The sequence below is a fragment of the Mobula birostris genome, chromosome 7 (assembly GCF_030028105.1).
Source record: "Mobula birostris isolate sMobBir1 chromosome 7, sMobBir1.hap1, whole genome shotgun sequence".
In the NCBI taxonomy this organism is placed as follows: Eukaryota; Metazoa; Chordata; class Chondrichthyes; order Myliobatiformes; family Myliobatidae; genus Mobula; species Mobula birostris.
The window spans coordinates 179,624,019-179,642,774 of NC_092376.1; the positions used below are offsets into that span (position 1 = coordinate 179,624,019).

At 40.8% G+C, this 18,756-nt stretch overlaps 1 protein-coding gene across 1 annotated transcript in view; it reads left to right on the forward strand.

The window, feature by feature from the left end:
* Positions 1–18,333, forward strand: part of LOC140201014 (protocadherin gamma-C5-like) — a 260,472-nt gene extending 242,139 nt beyond the window's left edge. Inside the window, exon 5 of the mRNA XM_072264650.1 lies at positions 16,922–18,333. Within this exon, the coding sequence (XP_072120751.1) occupies positions 16,922–17,199 (278 nt within the window). The 3' untranslated portion in view covers positions 17,200–18,333. The remainder of the gene's footprint in view (positions 1–16,921) is intronic.
* Positions 18,334–18,756: the final 423 nt, after the last annotated feature.

Here is an 18,756-nt window from a genome sequence, read left to right on the forward strand (position 1 = left end):
TTGGATTGCATAATAAAAATTGTCATGTAGTTCATGGCTCAATAGTTTTCATAAAGTACACCATTTTGTCTTCTCAGCAATTATGTTTATTTACTTAGTGATAGAGTGTGGAGTAGGCTCTTCTGGAACCTCAACCAAGCTGTCCCAGCAACCCCACAACTCCAATTAACCCTGACCTAATCATGGGACAACTTACAATGACCAATTAACCTACCTGGTATGTCTTTGGATGGTGGAGGAATCTAGAGCACCCGCTGAAAATCCACTCCTCCACCCTTAGACAGATTAGGAGAATGGGCAAGAAAGTGGCAAGTTAAATACAGTGTTGGAAAATGCATGGTTATGCAATTTCATAGTAGAAATAAATATGCAGATTATTTTCTAAACAGGGAGAAAATCCAGGAATCTGAGATGCAGAGGGACTTGAGAGGCCTTGTGCAGAACACCCTGAAGGTTAACTTGCAGGTTGAGTCAGTGGTGAACAAGGCAAATGCCATGTTAGCATTCATTTCAAGAGGTCTAGAACACAAGAGCGAAGAGTTGATGCTGAGGCTTTATAAGGCACTGGTGAGGTCTCACCTTGAGTACTGTGAACAGTTTTGGGCCCCTCATCTTAGAAAAGATGTACTGACATTGGAGAGGGTCCAGAGGAGGTTCACAAGGATGATTCCAGGAATGAAAAGGTTATCATAGGAGGAACATTTGATGGCTCTGGGTCTGTACACACGGGAATTCAGAAGGGTGAGGAAGGATCTCATTGAAACCTTCTGAATATTAAAAGGCCTAGACAGAGAAGATGTCTCCCATGGTGAGAGAGTGTAGGACAAGAGGGCACAGCCTCAGGATAGAGGGGCACCCTCTAAAAGAGATGCGGAGAAATTTCTTTAGTCAAAGGGTGGTGAATTTGTGGAATTTGTTGCCACATGCAGCTGTGGAGGCCAGGTCATTGGTGTACTTAAGGCAAAGATTGATAGGTTCTTGATTGGACAAGGCAACAAAGGTTACGGGGAGAAGGCTGCAAACTGGAATTGAGGAGGAGGGAAAAACAGGATCAGACATGGTTGAATGGCAGAGCAGACTCGGTGGGCGAGATGACCTAATTCTGCTCCTATGTCTTATGGTCTTATTTTCTTATGGGAGGACGTATAGAAACTCCTTACAGAAGAGTATCGAAATTGAATTCCAGAATGTCCTGAGCCATAATAGTGTCGCACTGACCAAATGCATGGAGTTGCATTCCCTTTTGTGAATCTTGGGAAATATTCAACATTGATGGCTAAGAATCAATGACATAACAGTTTGGAGCAGGAGGGCTAGAGACTCAACTGGTTAGAAACATAGAAACGTAGAAAACCTACAGCACAATACAGGCCCTTTGGCCCACAAAGCTGTGCCGAACATGCACTTACTTTAGAAATTACCCAGGGTTACCCATAGCCCTCTATTTTTCTAAGCTCCATGTACCTATCCAGAAGCCTCTTAAAAGACCCTGTTGTATCCGCCTCCACTACCATCGCCGGCAGCCCATTCCACGCACTCACCACTCTGTGTAAAAAACTTACCCCTGACATCTCCTCTGTACCTACTTCCAAGCACCTTAAAATTGTGCCCTCTCCTGATAACCATTTCAGCCCTGGGAAAAAGCTTCTGACTGTCCACACAATCAATGCCTCTCATCACCTTATACACCTCTGTCAGATCACCTCTCATCCTCTGTCACTCCAAGGAGAAAACACCAAGTTCACTTAACTTATTCTCATAAGGCATGCTCGCCAATCCAGGCAACATCCTTGTAAATCTCCTCTGAACCCTTTCTATAGTTTCCACATCCTTCCTTTAGTGAAGTGACAAGAATTGAGCACAGTACTCCAAGTGGAGTCTGACCAGGGTCCTATACAGCTGTAACATTACTTTTTGGCTTTTGAACTCAATCCCACCATTGGTGAAGGCCGATATGCCATATGCCTTCTTAACCACACAGTCAACCTACGCAGCAGCTTTGAGTATCCTATGGATTTAGACCCCAAGATCCCTGTGATCCTGCACACTGCCAAGAGTCTACCATTTATTTGACCTACAAAAATGATCCACCTCACACTTATCTGGGTTGAACTCCATCCGCCACTTCTCAGCCCAGTTTTGCATCCTATCAATGTCCCGCTGTAACCTCTGACAGCCCTCCACAACACCCCAACCTTTGTGTCATCAGCAAATTTACTTCTTTATACTTTATACTTTATTGTCACCAAACAATTGGTACTAGAACGTACAATCATCACAGCGATATTTGATTCTGTGCTTCACACTCCCTGGATTACAGATATTAAAAATTAAAAATATCAAAAATAGTTAAAATTAGTAAATATTAAAAATTTAAATTATAAATCATAAATAGAAATTAGAAAAATGGGAAGTAAGGTAGTACAAAAAAACCAAGAGGCAGGTCCGGATATTTGGAGGGTATGGCCCAGATCTGGGTCAGGATCCGTTCAGCAGTCTTATCACATTTGGAAAGAAGCTGTTCCCAAATCTGGCTCTATGAGCCTTCAAGCTCCTGAAGCTTCTCCCGGAGGGAAGAGGGATGAAAAGTCTGTTGGCTGGGTGGGTCGTGTCCTTGATTATCCTGGCAGCACTGCTCCGACAGCGTGCGGTGTAAAGTGAGTCCGTGGACTAACCCATCCCTCCACTTCCTCATCCAGGTCATTTATAAAAATCACGAGGAGAAGTAATTAGTTATGGAAGTTGTCTTCAGAACTTGTCTGGCCCTATAGCTTTTGCTGAATACATTGTTGTCAGCATTTCTTGACAGAACATAGACCTAATTGATTGGTTGAGGGTTGGTTTATATGATTGGGAAAATTTTCAAAGAAAGGCTGCGTTGGCACTTCTACCTGAAAATGTTTGTAAATACTTTGACTTGTCTTAAGCATCTGCACAGTAACAATTCCAATGTAACTGAGGTTGGAATATTCTTCAATCCTCCTTGTCTTGTTAGAAGGCTTCACTTACACAGTAGCCATTTTATTAGGTAAACCTGTACACATGCTCATTAATGCAGTTATCTACTTAACCAATCATGTGGTTGCAACTCCATTCACAAAAGCATGCAGACATGGTCAAGAGGTTCCATTGATGTTCAGACGAAACATCAGAATGGGGAAGCAATGTGATCTAAGCGATTTTGACTGGAATGATTGTTGGTGCTAGATGATTGTTGTGTATCTCTAAAACTGCTAATCACCTGGGATTTTCACACAGGAGAAAATTGTGCAAAAACCCCCCTAAAAAAACGTCCAGTGAGCAGCAGTTCTGTATCTGAAAGTGTCTTGTGAATAAGTGAGGTTAGATGAGATTGGCCAAACTGGTTCAGGGAACAGTAACTCAAGTAACTCACTGTGCAGAAAAGCATCTCTGAACACGCAACATGTTGAACCTTGAAGTGGATCGGCTATGGTAGCAGGAGGCCATGAACATATATTCTCTGGCTGCTTTAGTAGGTACATGAGTCACCTGATAAAGTGGCCACTGAATGTACATATATGCTCACTGTCCAGTGTCCCTATTGTTCTGGGTTAAGTTAGAGCAAATTTTGGCACTATCTATCCAATTTAGTAGGAAAGCAATTACTTGCTAGCAGTATGCCTGAAGAGCAGAAAGAATTAGAAGGTATCTAATCCATTAATTCTCAGAAGGAACAGACACAACAGGTTTAATTGAATGTGAAACTTGTAAATGCAGCTTCAATATACGACTGGTTGGCTAGTTACATTTTACCAGCAGGGAGCTTTGAAGCACACTGTGAGATCTGCTTTTGAATTGTCAAGTATCAGCAAAGTAATTGTTTGTTTTATTATGTATAAATAATGTAAATATTTATGTACGTGTTTAGAAAAGTTTTACATTGTTCACTCAAATTCTTTGCTAACATTTGCTATTTTTTCTGACATGTTTGCACCTTGTAACTGTATATTCACAATTGAGTGATAATAACAATAGACTGGGAAATGAGCATGAAGCTCTCTATTAAAAAAACTCCATTGTACTTCTGAAGGAAGTTTCCAGAGAGCAGACTAAAATTGTAAAGACCAGGCCGTGAGCAAAGATTGCCACAAGAATATTGAGCAGTGTGTTACTGAAATTCTCAATACCTCTGAAAAATACACAATTTTCCTGATGAAAATGGTTGTGCAGATGTGCAAGAATGTGAACAGACAGGATTCCGTGAGGATTTAAAGAGGCAGAGGTAACATACACGAACTTCGTAGTGGGCAGGCTGCAGGACAGGGTGCAAGCCGATGTTTGGCTCCGTTTCGAAGAAGGAAGTCTGAGAATCGGAGCAGGAGTGCGGAGGAAGCCATTTTTGAATTTTTTGGTTTTTTTCCCATCGGCGTTCAGAGAGGCGGGACTGCGCAGGCATGTGACATTGGGCAGTGAAGCGCGGAAGATTTAAAAGGAACACAGCCTCATACAGCGGGCGGCGGAGTGAGCCGGGAGCAGAGTGAAGGCTTAAGGGCTTCGGCTCAATGGGCTTAGGCAGAAACGGGCGAGGCGAGGAAGGTTTGGTATTCATTTTTTGTTGTTATTTGAGGAGAGGGGCAGTATGAGTGTGAGGGCAGCTTGTTGTTCTCGGTGCCGGATGTGGGAGGCCCTGGAGTCTCCAAGCCTCCCAGACGTCCACATCTGCGCCCGGTGCGCCGAGATGCAGCTCCTAAGGAACCGCGTTAGGGAACTGGAGCTGCAGCTCAATGACCTTCGTCTGGTCAGGGAGAGTGAGGAGTTGATAGAGAGGAGTTACAGGCAGGTGGTCACACCAGGGCCATGGGAGGCAGACAAGTGGGTCACGGTTAGGACGGGGAAGGGGAAGAGTCAGGTAATAGAGAGTACCCCGGTGGCTGTGCCCCTTGACAATAGGTACTCCTGTTTGAGTACTGTTGGGGGGGGACAGCTTACCCGGGGGAAGCGACAGTGGCCGTGCCTCCGACACAGATTCCAGCCCTGTAGCTCAGAAGGGTAGGGAAAGGAAGAGGAGGGCAGTAGTAATAGGGGACTCGATAGTAAGGGGGTCAGATAGGCGATTCCGTGGACGCAGTCCAGAGACCCAGATGGTAGTTTGCCTTCCTGGTGCCAGGGTCCGGGATATTTCTGATCGTGTCCAAGATATCCTGAAGTGGGAGGGTGAGGAGCCAGAGGTCGTGGTACATATAGGTACCAATGACATAGGTAGGAAAAGGGAAGAGGTCCTGAAAGGAGAATATAGGGAGTTAGGAAGGGAGTTGAGAAAAAGGACCGCAATGGTAGTAATCTCGGGATTACTGCCAGTGCCACGCGACAGTGAGAGTAGGAATGCAATGAGGTGGAGGATAAATGCGTGGCTGAGGGATTGGAGCAGGGGGCAGGGATTCAAGTTTTTGGATCATTGGTACCTCTTTTGGCACAGGTGTGACCTGTACAAAAAGGACGGGTTACACTTGAATCCAAGGGGGACCAATATTCTGGCGGCTGAGATTTGTGAGGGCTACTGAGGTGACCTTAAACTAGAATGGTTGGGGGGTGGGAATCAAATTAAAGAGACTAGGAGAGAGGAGGTTAGTTCACAACAGGGGGATGGGAACCAGTGCAGAGAGACAGACGGGTGTAAGATGAGGGTAGAAGCAAAAAGTAGTAAAGTGAAAAGTAAAAGTGGCAGGCCGGCAAATCCAGGGCAAAAATCAAAAAGGGCCACTTTTCAACATAATTGTATAAGGGCTAAGAGTGCTGTAAAAGCGAGCCTGAAGGCTTTGTGTGTCAATGCAAGGAGCATTCGTAACAAGGTGGATGAATTAAAAGTGCAGATTGTTGTTAATGAATATGATATAGTTGGGATCACAGAGACATGGCTCCAGGGTGACCAAGGATGGGAGCTCAACATTCGGGGATATTCAATATTTAGGAGGGATAGACATGAAAGAAAAGGAGGTGGGGTAGCATTGCTGGTTAGAGAGGAGATTAACGCAATAGAAAGGAAGGACATAAGCCGGGAGGATGTAGAATCGATATGGGTAGAGCTGCATAACACTAAGGGGCAGAAAACACTGGTGGGAGTTGTGTACAGGCCACCTAACAGTAGTAGTGAGGTTGAGGATGGTATTAAACAGGAAATTAGAAATGTGTGCAATAAAGGAACAGCAGTAATAATGGGTGACTTCAATCTACATATAGATTGGGTGAACCAAATTGGTAAGGGTGCTGAGGAAGAGGATTTCTTGGAATGTATGTGGGATGGTTTTTTGAACCAACATGTCGAGGAACCAACTAGAGAGCAGGCTGGGTATTGAGCAATGAGGAAGGGTTAATTAGCAATTTTGTCGTGAGAGGCCCCTTGGGTAAGAGTGACCATAATATGGTGGAATTCTTCATTAAGATGGAGGGTGACATAGTTAATTCAGAAACAAAGGATCTGAACTTAAAGAAGGGTAACTTTGAAGATGAGACGTGAATTAGCGAAGATAGACTGGCAAATGGCACTTAAAGGATTGACGGTGGATATGCAATGGCAAGCATTTAAAGATCGCAATGATGAACTACAACAATTGTTCATCCCAGTTTGGCAAAAGAATAAATCAAGGAAGGTAGTGCACCCGTGGCTGACGAGGGAAATTAGGGATAGTATCAATTCCAAAGAAGAAGCTTACAAATTAGCCAGAAAAAGTGGCTCAGCTGAGGACTGGGAGAAATTCAGAGTCCAGCAGAGGAGGACAAAGGGCTTAATTAGGAAAGGGAAAAAAAGATTATGAGAGAAAACTAGCAGGGAACATAAAAACTGACTGTAAAAGCTTTTATAGATATGTGAAAAGAAAAAGATTGGTTAAAACAAATGTAGGTCCCCTACAGACAGAAACAGGTGAATTGATTATGGGGAGCAAGGACATGGCAGACCAATTGAATAACTACTTTGGTTCTGTCTTCACTAAGGAGGACATAAATAATCTCCCGGAAATAGTAGGGGACAGAGGGTCCAGTGAGATGGAGGAACTGAGGGAAATACATGTTAGTAGGGAAGTGGTATTAGGTAAATTGAAGGGATTAAAGGCAGATAAATCCCCAGGGCCAGATGGTCTGCATCCCAGAGTGTTTAAAGAAGTAGCCCAAGAAATAGTGGATGCATTAGTGATAATTTTTCAAAACTCTTTAGATTCTGGGCTAGTTCCTGAGGATTGGAGGGTGGTTCATGTAATCCCACATTTTAAAAAAGGAGGGAGAGAGAAACCGTGAAATTATAGACCGTGAGCCTAACATCGGTGGTGGGGAAAATGCTAGAGTCAGTTATCAAAGATGTGATAACAGCACATTTGGAAAGTGGTGAAATCATCGGACAAAGTCAGCATGGATTTGTGAAAGGAAAATCATGTCTGACGAATCTCATAGAATTTTTTTGAGGATATAACTAGTAGAGTGGATAGGAGAGAACCAGTGGATGTGGTATATTTGGATTTTCAAAAGGCTTTTGACAAGGTCCCACACAGGAGATTAGTGTGCAAACTTAAGGCACACGGTATTGGGGGTAAGGTATTGATGTGGATAGAGAATTGGTTGGCAGACAGGAAGCAAAGAGTGGGAATAAACGGGATCTTTTCAGAATGGCAGGCAGTGACTGGTGGGGTACCGCAAGGCTCAGTGCTGCGACCCCAGTTGTTTACAATATATATTAATGACTTAGATGAGGGAATTAAATGCAGCATCTCCAAGTTTGCAGATGACATGAAGCTGGGCGGCGGTGTTAGCTGTGAGAAGGATGTTAAGAGGATGCAGGGTGACTTGGATAGGTTAGGTGAGTGGGTTAATTCATGGCAGATGCAATTTAATGTGGATAAATGTGAAGTTATCCACTTTGGTGGCAAAAACAGGAAAACAGATTATTATCTGAATGGTGGCCGATTAGGAAAAGGGGAGGTGCAACGAGACCTGGGTGTCATTATACACCAGTCATTGAAAGTGGGCATGCAGGTACAGCAGGCGGTGAAAAAGGCGAATGGTATGCTGGCATTCATAGCGAGAGGATTCGAGTACTGGAGCAGGGAGGTACTACTGCAGTTGTACAAGGCCTTGGTGAGACCACACCTGGAGTATTGTGTGCAGTTTTGGTCCCCTAATCTGAGGAAAGACATCCTTGCCATAAAGGGAGTACAAGGAATGTTCACCAGATGGATTTCTGGGATGGCGGGACTTTCATATGATGAAAGACTGGATCAACTAGGTTTATACTGCTTGGAATTTAGAAGATTGAGGGGGGATCTTATTGAAACGTATAAAATCCTAAAGGGATTGGACAGGCTAGGTGCAGGAAGATTGTTCCCGATGTTGGGGAAGTCCCTAACGAGGGGTCACAGTTTGAGGATAAAGGGGAAGCCTTTTAGGACCAAGATTAGGAAAAACTTCTTCACACAGAGAGTGGTGAATCTGTGGAATATTCTGCCACAGGAAACAGTTGAGGCCAGTACATTGGCTATATTTAAGAGGGAGTTAGATATGGCCCTTGTGGCTAAAGGGATCAAGGGGTATGGAGGGAAGGCTGGTCCAGGGTTCTGAGTTGGATGATCAGCCATGATCATACCGAATGGCGGTGCAGGCTCGAAGGGCCGAATGGCCTACTCCTGCACCTATTTTCTATGTTTCTATGTTTCACTGATTAAAGCTCCTATTGTTTGCCAGTTAAAGCGATAAGGGAAATTGAAGCATCATAGTGAGTGTGGGGGGTGAGCTCCAGCTGCTTGCCTTTTGATCAGTTGATTGGTTGACCAGATAGGCTAGAGCCTGCCACTGCAGAGTGTGTTGTCCAGGCTTTTTCTGCCTTCTGGATTTGGACTTTGGACTATAGTCTCTTTTTCAGTCTTATAGATTTTACATTCTGTGTTTCTTTTTGCCCTTTCTTCTTGTTTTTTTTGTGCGGAAAGAGGGATTTGAGGGTCAATATGCTTGATCTGTTTTGTTTTGTTTTTGAGCAGGAGAAGGGATTTGGGGTTGCTGATTGTTGCCTTTCATTTCTTTCTTGGTTTCATGGCTACCTGGAGAACTGAAGAATTCCAGAGTAGTATATATTGATAATAAATGAACCTTTGAACTTTGAACCTTTGAAAGAATGGCAGATAGATTGGAGGGTCATTCAAATGGTAGGGTGTTCATTACTGGCTTTAGCATGATCGGTATCTGTGGAAAAATGTATACAGCCACAGCAGATAACTTCAAGATCAAATCAGATGCAATGGAGGGCTTCAAGCAGGACAATATCTCATTATAAATACACACAGTTGCCACTTTATTAGGTACACCTGCAGACCTGCTTGTTAATGCAAATATTGAATGCAAATAAACATACACAAAATGTACAAGCAACTCAGCAAATCAGGCAGTGTGTATAGAAAAGAAGTAGATTTTATGGGCTGTGACCCCTCTTTAGTACTAAGACTCTTATCAGCCAATCGTGTGGCAACAACTCAGTGCATTGAAGCATACAGACTTGGTCAAGAATTTCCGTTGTTCCGACCAGATATCAAAATGTGGAAGAAACGTGATTTAAGTGACCTTGACCATGGAATGTTTACTGGTACTGTACGGGATGGTTTGAGTATTTCAGCAACTCTTGATTGCCTGAGATTTTCACTCACAGCAGTCTCTCGAGTTATCGGAGAATAGTACAAGAAACAAATAACAGCCAGTGAGCAGCATTTCTGTGAGTGAAAATGCCTTGTTAATGAGAGAGGTCAGGGAGAATGACCAGGCTACTTCAAGCTGACAAGAAGGCAGCAGTAACTCAAATAACCATGTTACCATAGTGATGTGCAGAAGATCACCTCTGAATGCACAGCACATTGAGCCTTGAAGTGGATGGGCAACAGCACAGAAGACCATGTACTCAATGGATACTTTGAGAAAAGAACATGCACTCAATGGACACTTTATTAGGGTCAGGTCACAGGTTAGATATATGGTTTATGACTGATTAATGTGTGGTCATTGGATTCCAACATTTCAGGATTTTACTCTATGCTAGGGAGCATCTTTTTTATACTGTGCTTTCTGCCCACTTCGTTTCTTCCATGAAAGATTATTTAGCACCACTGAAACAGCACAATCTGACCAATATTAGATTATGAGGATGCTCAGTCCTCGTTTATTGTCATTTAGTCATTTAGTAATGCATGCATTAAGAAATGATACAATGTTCCTCTAGTATGATATCACAGAAACACAAGACAGACCAAGACTAAAACTGACAAAAACCACATAATTATAACACATAGTTACAACAGTGCAAAGTGATACTGCAATTTGATAAAGAACAGACCATGGGCACCGTAAAAAAAAGTCTCAAAGCCCCGATAGCCCCATCATCTCATGCAGATGGTAGAAGGAAGAAAATCTCTCCCTGCCACGAACCTCCAGCGCCGCAAACTTGCCGATGCAGCACCCTGGAAACACCCGACGACAGCCGACTCTGAGTCCGTCTGAAAACTTCGAGCCTCCTACCAGCCCTCCCGACACCGAGCACCGAGCACAATCTCGGCCGAGCGCTTCGACCCCGGCCCCAGCCGCCAAGCAACAGGCAAAGCCAAGGACTCGGGGCCTTCCCCTCCGGAAACTCTGGATCGTACAGTTGCAACGGCAGCGAAACAGGCATTTCAGAAGTTTCACCAGATGTTCCTCCGTGCTTCTCACGTCTACCTCCATCAAATCAGGATTGTGCACGGCATCCTACTTCACAAATAACAGATATTCATTCCGGAGTGGCCGTTGCGCACTACATCGCGCCGCCATCTTCTCTTAAGATATGATGTTCATACTTCTGTGATGCAGGCAATGCCTGATTCTGAACAGTACAAAGATGGCTGCAGAGCACAAAGCTGTTCCACCATCAGATTTAATCCTGGTACATGTACTTAAAGCATTCAGAATTCATTGCTCCATCACTGAAATTAGTTCTGAAGTTAATTATTTATCAACTGACCAGTTTCAGACTTTCTGCTGCATTGTGCCTGTAGCCAGTCTTTAACATCTTGGGGTTAGTGCCAGGAGATTTCCGTCAAATTTGTTCTAATTTGTCAAATAAAACAATAGCACCATAATTATCCTTTTGTTGACTAGGTGCTTAAAATTTAAAAAGAAAACATGAATATATAAAGCAGTTGTGCATATTTAAATGCTACAGGGAAAAAGTAAAAATTCAAAACAATACCTATTGTGGGAGAGGTAGCCAGTCCCATAAGTAGCAATAGCTAAGCTGGAAATTAAGAAACTTTCCCAGAGGCATAGTTAGTAAAAGCAATCTAATATTAAGTGTACAAAACCTTGCCATGCAGATAAGAATGTTTTAATCTCTGTGTGAAATTAGCTGAGACAGCAGTACAAAATTTAAAATAACAAAAGAGTAGTGAAACTAATCATCAGTGGTTGTCCAAAACAATGGTCGAACAATGCCAATACTGAAGCAAATGCTGGAAATCTGAAATAATAATAGAAATGCTGGAAATACTCAGCAGGTCAGAGAGCATCTATGCAGCGAGAAACGGACTTAAAGGTTCACGACAATGATTTTTCATTAGGAATAGGCATTCATGCATCTAATAATGTGGCCAGTGTGCATATGTTCATGGTCTTCTGCTGCAGCCCATCCACTTCAAAGTTCGACGTGTTGTGCGCTCGGAGATGTTCTTCTGTACACTGCGGTTACAGCACTGTTTCAGTCACCTTCCCGTCAGCTTGAACCAGTTTGGCCATTCTGTCTGACCTCTCTCATTAATAAGGTATTCCCACTCACAGAACTGCCATTCGCTGGATGTTTTGTTTTGGTTTTCGTACCATTCTCTGTAAACTCTAGGGACTGTTGTGCATGAAAATCCCAGGAAATCAGTGGCTTCTGAGATACTCAAACCATCCCATCTGGCATCAAAAATCATTCCACAGTCAAGGTCACTGAGATCGCATTTCTTCCCCATTCTGATGTTTGGTAGGAACAACAACTGATCCGTTTGACCATCTCTGCTGCCATAGGACGGGCCGATTAGGTACTGACATTATCAAGCAGGTGTACATGTGCACTCAATAAAGTGGCCAGTGAGTGTAATTCAGAGAAACAATCTGCTTTGCTGTTCCTGAAGAAATAACCCAATGTAAAATGGCTTCAGGGTATTATCACTGGCTGCTTAATCACTAAGAGTCAACAGCATGTTCAAGTTCAAGTTTAATTGTCATTCAACCATACATGAATACCCATGAATACAGCCAAACAAAACAACGTTACTCAGGGACCGAGCATGTCATATTCTTACTGGAAGCATTATTCACCCTCATTGGAACAGCAGCATAAAAAAGAGAAGGTAAAGAAAGGATGCCAGATACTCCTTCTGTGTGGGTTTGCTGCTTTTGTTAAAAGCTTAAAAGTCTTGACAACACTAGTAGCTAGCACAGCACTATCACCAAAGCCAGGAGTAGCAGAAGGAGTGAATTGTACTTGGATTAGCATGGGCTTTAATGAAGCTGGATAGCAACCTCTTCAGTGGGTTGAGGGAGAATTGAGAAACTAGAATGCCCTAAGCTGCCTCTGTACCTACAGTATATCTGCCTCTGTAAAGAACTGAGATGGTGAAACAGACCGATGTGTCAATACATGAGATAGCCAGTTGTGGCAAAAGAAATTTCATGCAACATTTTTCTGTTTGCTGAAAACTGGTGGAAGGGCCAGACTTAGAATCAGGACCAGGCTTAGTATCATTAACATATGATGTGAAATTTATTGTTTTCTGGCAGCGGTACAGTTTAAGATAGATTCATCATTATCATCATCAGGTGCCGTGCCCAGTTTGAGCTTTGACTGCCATGGCCCACACACTCCTGTTTTGGGTCAAGTGGATCAATTCATTGGTATTCATTTCCAGTTCTCTGGCTGCTGTCTCCATCATCATTTGTCTTTGTTTTCCCCTTGCTTTCTTCCCTTCATTTCTCCCATAATTACCGTGCATTCTAACTTCCTTTTCCTAATCACATGTCTAATGAAGTTACGTTGCCTTTTCATGAACTCATACATTATTTCTCTTTTTCTGTTTGCTCTGTTCACGACATCCTCGTCAGATATTCGTTTCGTCCATGATATTCTTTGCATCCTCCTCAAAAACCACATCTCTGCTGCTACAATTTGTTTTCTCATGTTACTAGATATTGTCCAACATTCTGAGCCATATAACATAACTGGATAAACATAACATTTCAGTACTCTAAGGCGCATTGTCATGCCTAGTTTAGTATTGGTCAGTATATTCTTCATTCTCGTAAAGGTGTCTTTTGCCATCCCTATTCTTCTTTTCACGTCCAAGTCGCACCTGCCATCTGATGTCACCCAGCTTCCAAAGTAGCAAAAGTTCTGTACTTGTTTTATATCTTTCCCGTTTATTCTCAGGCTGCAGATAGGATTCTCTTTCTTTTTGGATATTACCATACATTCTGTCTTTTTGCAATTGATAGATAGGCCCATTTTTGCACTTTCTTCAACAGTTATACCAATTAAGTTTTGTAGTTCTTCCTCCGTACTTGCAATTAGCACAGTGTCATGTGCATATCTGAAATTATTGATGTTTTCACCGCCAAATTTGATTCCCAAGATGTCTCTTGTTTTTTGTAATATTGTTTCACTGTACACATTAAACAAATCAGGGGAGAAAACGCACCCTTGTCTAACGCCTCTCTTGATTTTCGAAAACTGACTCACTTCTCCATCTATCTTTACAGCGGCAGTTTGTTCCCAGTACAGATTTCTGATTAGGCAGAGGTCTTTCGAATCTAGATCTAGAGTTTTCTGTAATATTTCAAATAACTTATTGTGCTTCACCTTATCAAATGCTTTTGTGTAGTTGATGAAGTAAACAAACAAATCTTTTTGCACTTGAATAGCTCATTTCGATAGTATCCTTAACGTCAATATTGCATTTCCTGTACCTTTGTCTTTCAGAAAACCACATTATTCTTTGCCTATTTCAGTTTGTATCTTACTTTTAGCTCTTGTCATCAAAATTCTTAGAAATATCTTGGTGATATGACTCATTAAACTTATGATCGTACGTAATTCACATTCTATTGCTCCAGGTTTCTTAGGAAGAGATAAGATAGCTTACAATATGATAAATAATATAATACCTTGCAATATAGTATAATATTATACAACATGATATTATATGTATTATGTAATACAATATAGGAATAGTGCAAAAAGAGAGCAAAATTACTGAGGTAGTGTTCATGGACCATTCAGAAACCTGATGGCAAAGAGGAAGCAGTTGTTCATAAAGCATTGAGTGCATATCCTGAGTGGTGGAGGTCCTTAATAATGGATGCCACCTTTTTGAAGATTTCCCTAATGCTGGGGAGTCCAGTGTCCATGATGGATCTTACTGAGTTCACAACCATCTGCCATTTTTTCTGATCCTGTGCAGTAGCCCCTCCATACCAAACACTGATGTAACCAGTTAAAGTGCTCTCTTCTGCAGAAATTTGCTCATATATAGTCTGTGCCTTTGCCAAGGTTAACTCACAAGCTTTGTATTGTATGCTTCAATTGAAAGATTTGACTTTAGTGGAAGAACAAAAGAGGTAAAAGTGTGCTGGAGATCTTTTTTATTGTGCTGTTTGTGTTATGGGAAAATGATTGATTTACATGGCACTGATGATATTGGAAGGCAGATTCAGCATAAGGGTTATTTACACCAGTTCACATCCAGTACTGAAAACTGAAATCAATACTTTGGTGCTCCAAAAATTCCACTAAACCATGATACAAAACATGCTGGAACTGCCTAAATATCAGATGTCTGTGCAGGTGAAGTCAAATTTTGCAGAGAGTTTGAAGGAAGGGATAAGATTCAAACTGCTTAGTGGCTGGCATAGTTACATTCAGGGTAAATTTTGCTCAGTTTTTGAATGTCTATTGAACCTTATTTCTAAAATATATATTATTTCTGTTTTTGCATGATTTTTAATCTATTCAATATACAGATACTGTAATTGATTTACTTTTTTTTAAACTTTTATTTCTTTTATATTATATATTGCATTGAACTGCTGCTGCTAAGTTAACACATTTCACAACACATGCCGGTGATAATAAACCTGATTCTGATTGGTAAATTGGTTTATTAGCACAACACTGAGTTACAGTAAAAACTTTGTGTTATATGCCATCTCTGCAATTATGTCATCACATCATTGCATTGATGTCGTACAACGGAAAGCAAAAACAGAATACAGAATACATTGTTACAGAGAAAATGCAGTGCAAGTGGACAAGAAGTTGCGAGAACATAAGGAGAAGGATTGTGAGGTCAAGAGTCCATTTTATTGCACTCGAGGACTGCTTATTAATCTTAAAATAATGAATGCTGTCTTTAAGGTTGGTGCATGATTTCAGGCCTTTGTACAATAGACTACGTCCCTGTTCCTCTATTGTGTTGTCGAGCATTTTCCTATGATCATTGCTTTTTCTACTCCCCTTCTCTGTCCCTCTCCCTCTCATGTATGTTGCTTCCATCTGCTTATTCATGCTGCTCATTTCCCCTCTCACTTTTCTATCCACAATAAATGGAAAAGTAAGCAAAAATTGTAGCTGCTGGACTTCTGAAACTGAAAAGCTGAAGATGATGGAAACACCCAGCACATCAGGTAGTATCTGTGGATCGAAAAATAGTCAATATTTCAGGCCTTGGGTTCTGAGAAATGGTTTAGCATCTAAAAGAATCTTTCTCTTTCCAGAGATGTTGCCTAACCTGCTGAGTAGTTCCAGCAATTTCTGTTTTTACAATAAAATGAGGAACTGATTGGTCATTGCACAAGACTCCAAAACGATGAAAGAGTTTTGTTCACTCAGCATTTTATGCATTCATCACCCTATCCTTTTGCCCTTTATTCGATAATTTCTGTACTTGTCAGCAATACCAACACCACATGAAACAAATGAACAGAAACTACAAAGCAATTTAGTTGATCATTTTTGATTGAGGGATGGTATGGCGCACAAATTATATATTGTATTTTCCTGAAATACAGAAATGAGTTTATTCTGCAGTAATTATTTGATAGTAAGGATCCTGTAGGGCATTCTGGAGAAATCAAAAATGCCGTACAAATGTAATTCATTTCCTTCCTAATTAAAAATAGGCATGCAACAGAAAAATTAGTGCAGAAAAAAAATGCCTGAAGTAAGTTTTCTATGGATGACACATTTTTAAATCTGAGAAGAAAATAATGAATGTAGCTGTAGGCCAAGGCCTTGATTATGTCAAGATAAGGCATGACTGGGCACAAATGGAAAATGGAAAATGACAGAGAATGATTGGTTTAGATAAGTAAAATTAAGTTCAAACATGAACTAATTTGAGATTTTCTTGTTTCCAAACTTTTAAAGAGATCATAAATGTGGCATAAAGGTACGATTAATATACTACACAAGAACATTTGCATCTTTACAATTAAACTGTAGGAAATTAGAAGTGAAGCATAACTTGGATGTTTCATTGCTTTGCATAGTTAATTTATGTTATATGCATGCTAATGGACAATATTAATTCATGAAGCATAGATAATAGTAGCTGTAATGGGGCATTGACAGGAGTTTTTGAAAGGATGAGAACTGACAGAAAAGAGAAAATCAAGTACAGGAGATCGAAAGGACAGAACTATCAGGAAATGCAGCAGTATATATATTGGAAAAGTCAAGGAGAATGGTTGGTAGATGAATATGCAACAGAAATGAAAATACTGGATAGACATTTGTCCATGGTTGGTGATACTAAATATATGCTCACCTTCCAGATGAATATCCATGAATACATTCTAACCATATATTGAGAAACTAGATATAAAGAGACTAAATAATGATTATATCCATGCATTGTTCATTCAACAGATGTGGATTACATTAAAGCATCTCCAGATCTTGAAGACGGTATACCAAGTTGGGCTCCCAGGTATGCATCACAGAATGTTGACACCATGGAACGTGATGAGTATCAATCTAACATCTACTTGGGCGGTAGCCCAGTCATGCTCTCCAGAATGCAGGACAAAGATGTCAAGCAGGACCGGCAACATTCCACCTCTTCAACGAAAAAGAAGAAGAAGCGCACTAAACGCTCAGAAAAACGGGGAAGTAAAAGTACCACTGAGGAGCCTCAAAACGAGTAATGCCTCTTGTCACATTAATCTGAGTACTCTCAGTATACAAGTCAGATCAGCAGGGTAGACACAAGGGTTCTGTAAATTAAATCTAAAGTCACATTTGGAAGAGATAGTGTTGTGTGTACTCAAATGCTAACTTGTTGTCTTGGATGTTTTATAATAATTTTAGTTCAATGCTTTTATTTAGCTTGGCTTTATTTCTTCTGTCAGGCAACATTCACTTCTTGTATGTTCAACTGTAAATGCACGGAAAGTCAATCACAAAAACAAGTTACAAATGATCTATAAAAAGTAGCATTTTGCTAATATGTGAAACTAAGACAATGCCCATAATGAAAATGTATTTTCAGTTTACATGCCCTTGGTGTCATAACTTAGGGTCTGACTACAGAACAGATTAACCATATTAAGATGATAAATTATACATGTCATTAATGAATATTGATCATTGATCACCTGGAGATGCAATCCAAATTGACTCAAACTGGGTGAAAACAAATATGCACAAAATCTGTAATCTGTATTAAGCAGTGATTATTTCCAGTGCCAACATAAGCAGTTTTTATTCCACGGGAGTTTGAATGTAGCAATCCTTGAATTAATGCATGTCATGCCAAACTAATGGCTGCAGTTTCTTCATGTCCCAACAAATTGGGAATTAATATTGAAGAACAGCATGTACACACCATTATTTTTATGGTACATAAACAGCTGACGATGGGATATATTTTTCTCTGTGTTCGAAGTTGAAGAGAATAATGTAACTAAACAGATTTTACATCATGTGGAAAGATTAGTGAAAGAATTTTCTTTAAATTTGTAAGCAGAGCGAAGTACATCACTGTGTATCTAACAAAATGTGGATGAAACAATAAGCTGGCTTCAGCTACTCATCTGGGCCAAGTCAGATTGTTACTGCTTAATATTTGTCTGAATCATAATGTGCATTTATGAGATCGGTAATAACAGAAATACGTAATTTTCTCCATTCACCTGCGGCAACTATGCATTTTTGTTAAATTTGTACCAAAGGTGGCTTTCCTTCTCAATGACATCTAATGTAATCTTTTATGCTTAGTCTATTTTCAGATGTATTCTGTTTTTTGCATGTTTAAGTAAACGTGACCAGGACAATCTTTACTATGGATGTGGTTATTAATGTCTAAACTTTTTATTACTTACTGTACAGCTTCCTTCACACAGATAATCTCTCTTTATTCGTTGCTTGATGAGTAAACATTTTCTCTTTTAAGTACTGTTAACAATTATGTGAAAAAGTAAATTGAATGCATTAGCTTAGTTGCAGTTGGTAGTTTTCATCAATACCAGACGGTTATTGAATAAAAAAAAAGCTTAAAATACTGGAAACACTCAGCTGTTCAAGCAACATCTGTGGACAGAGTAACAAAGATACTGTTTCAAATGAAATACTTTTCATTAGAACTTGGAAAGGGGAAACGCAAGTTAGTTTTAAATTGCAGAGTGTGACAGAGGGATGGATAGAACAAAAGGAATATCTCTGATAGGGTGAGTCAAGATTGACTGGGATGCATTGATGAAGTA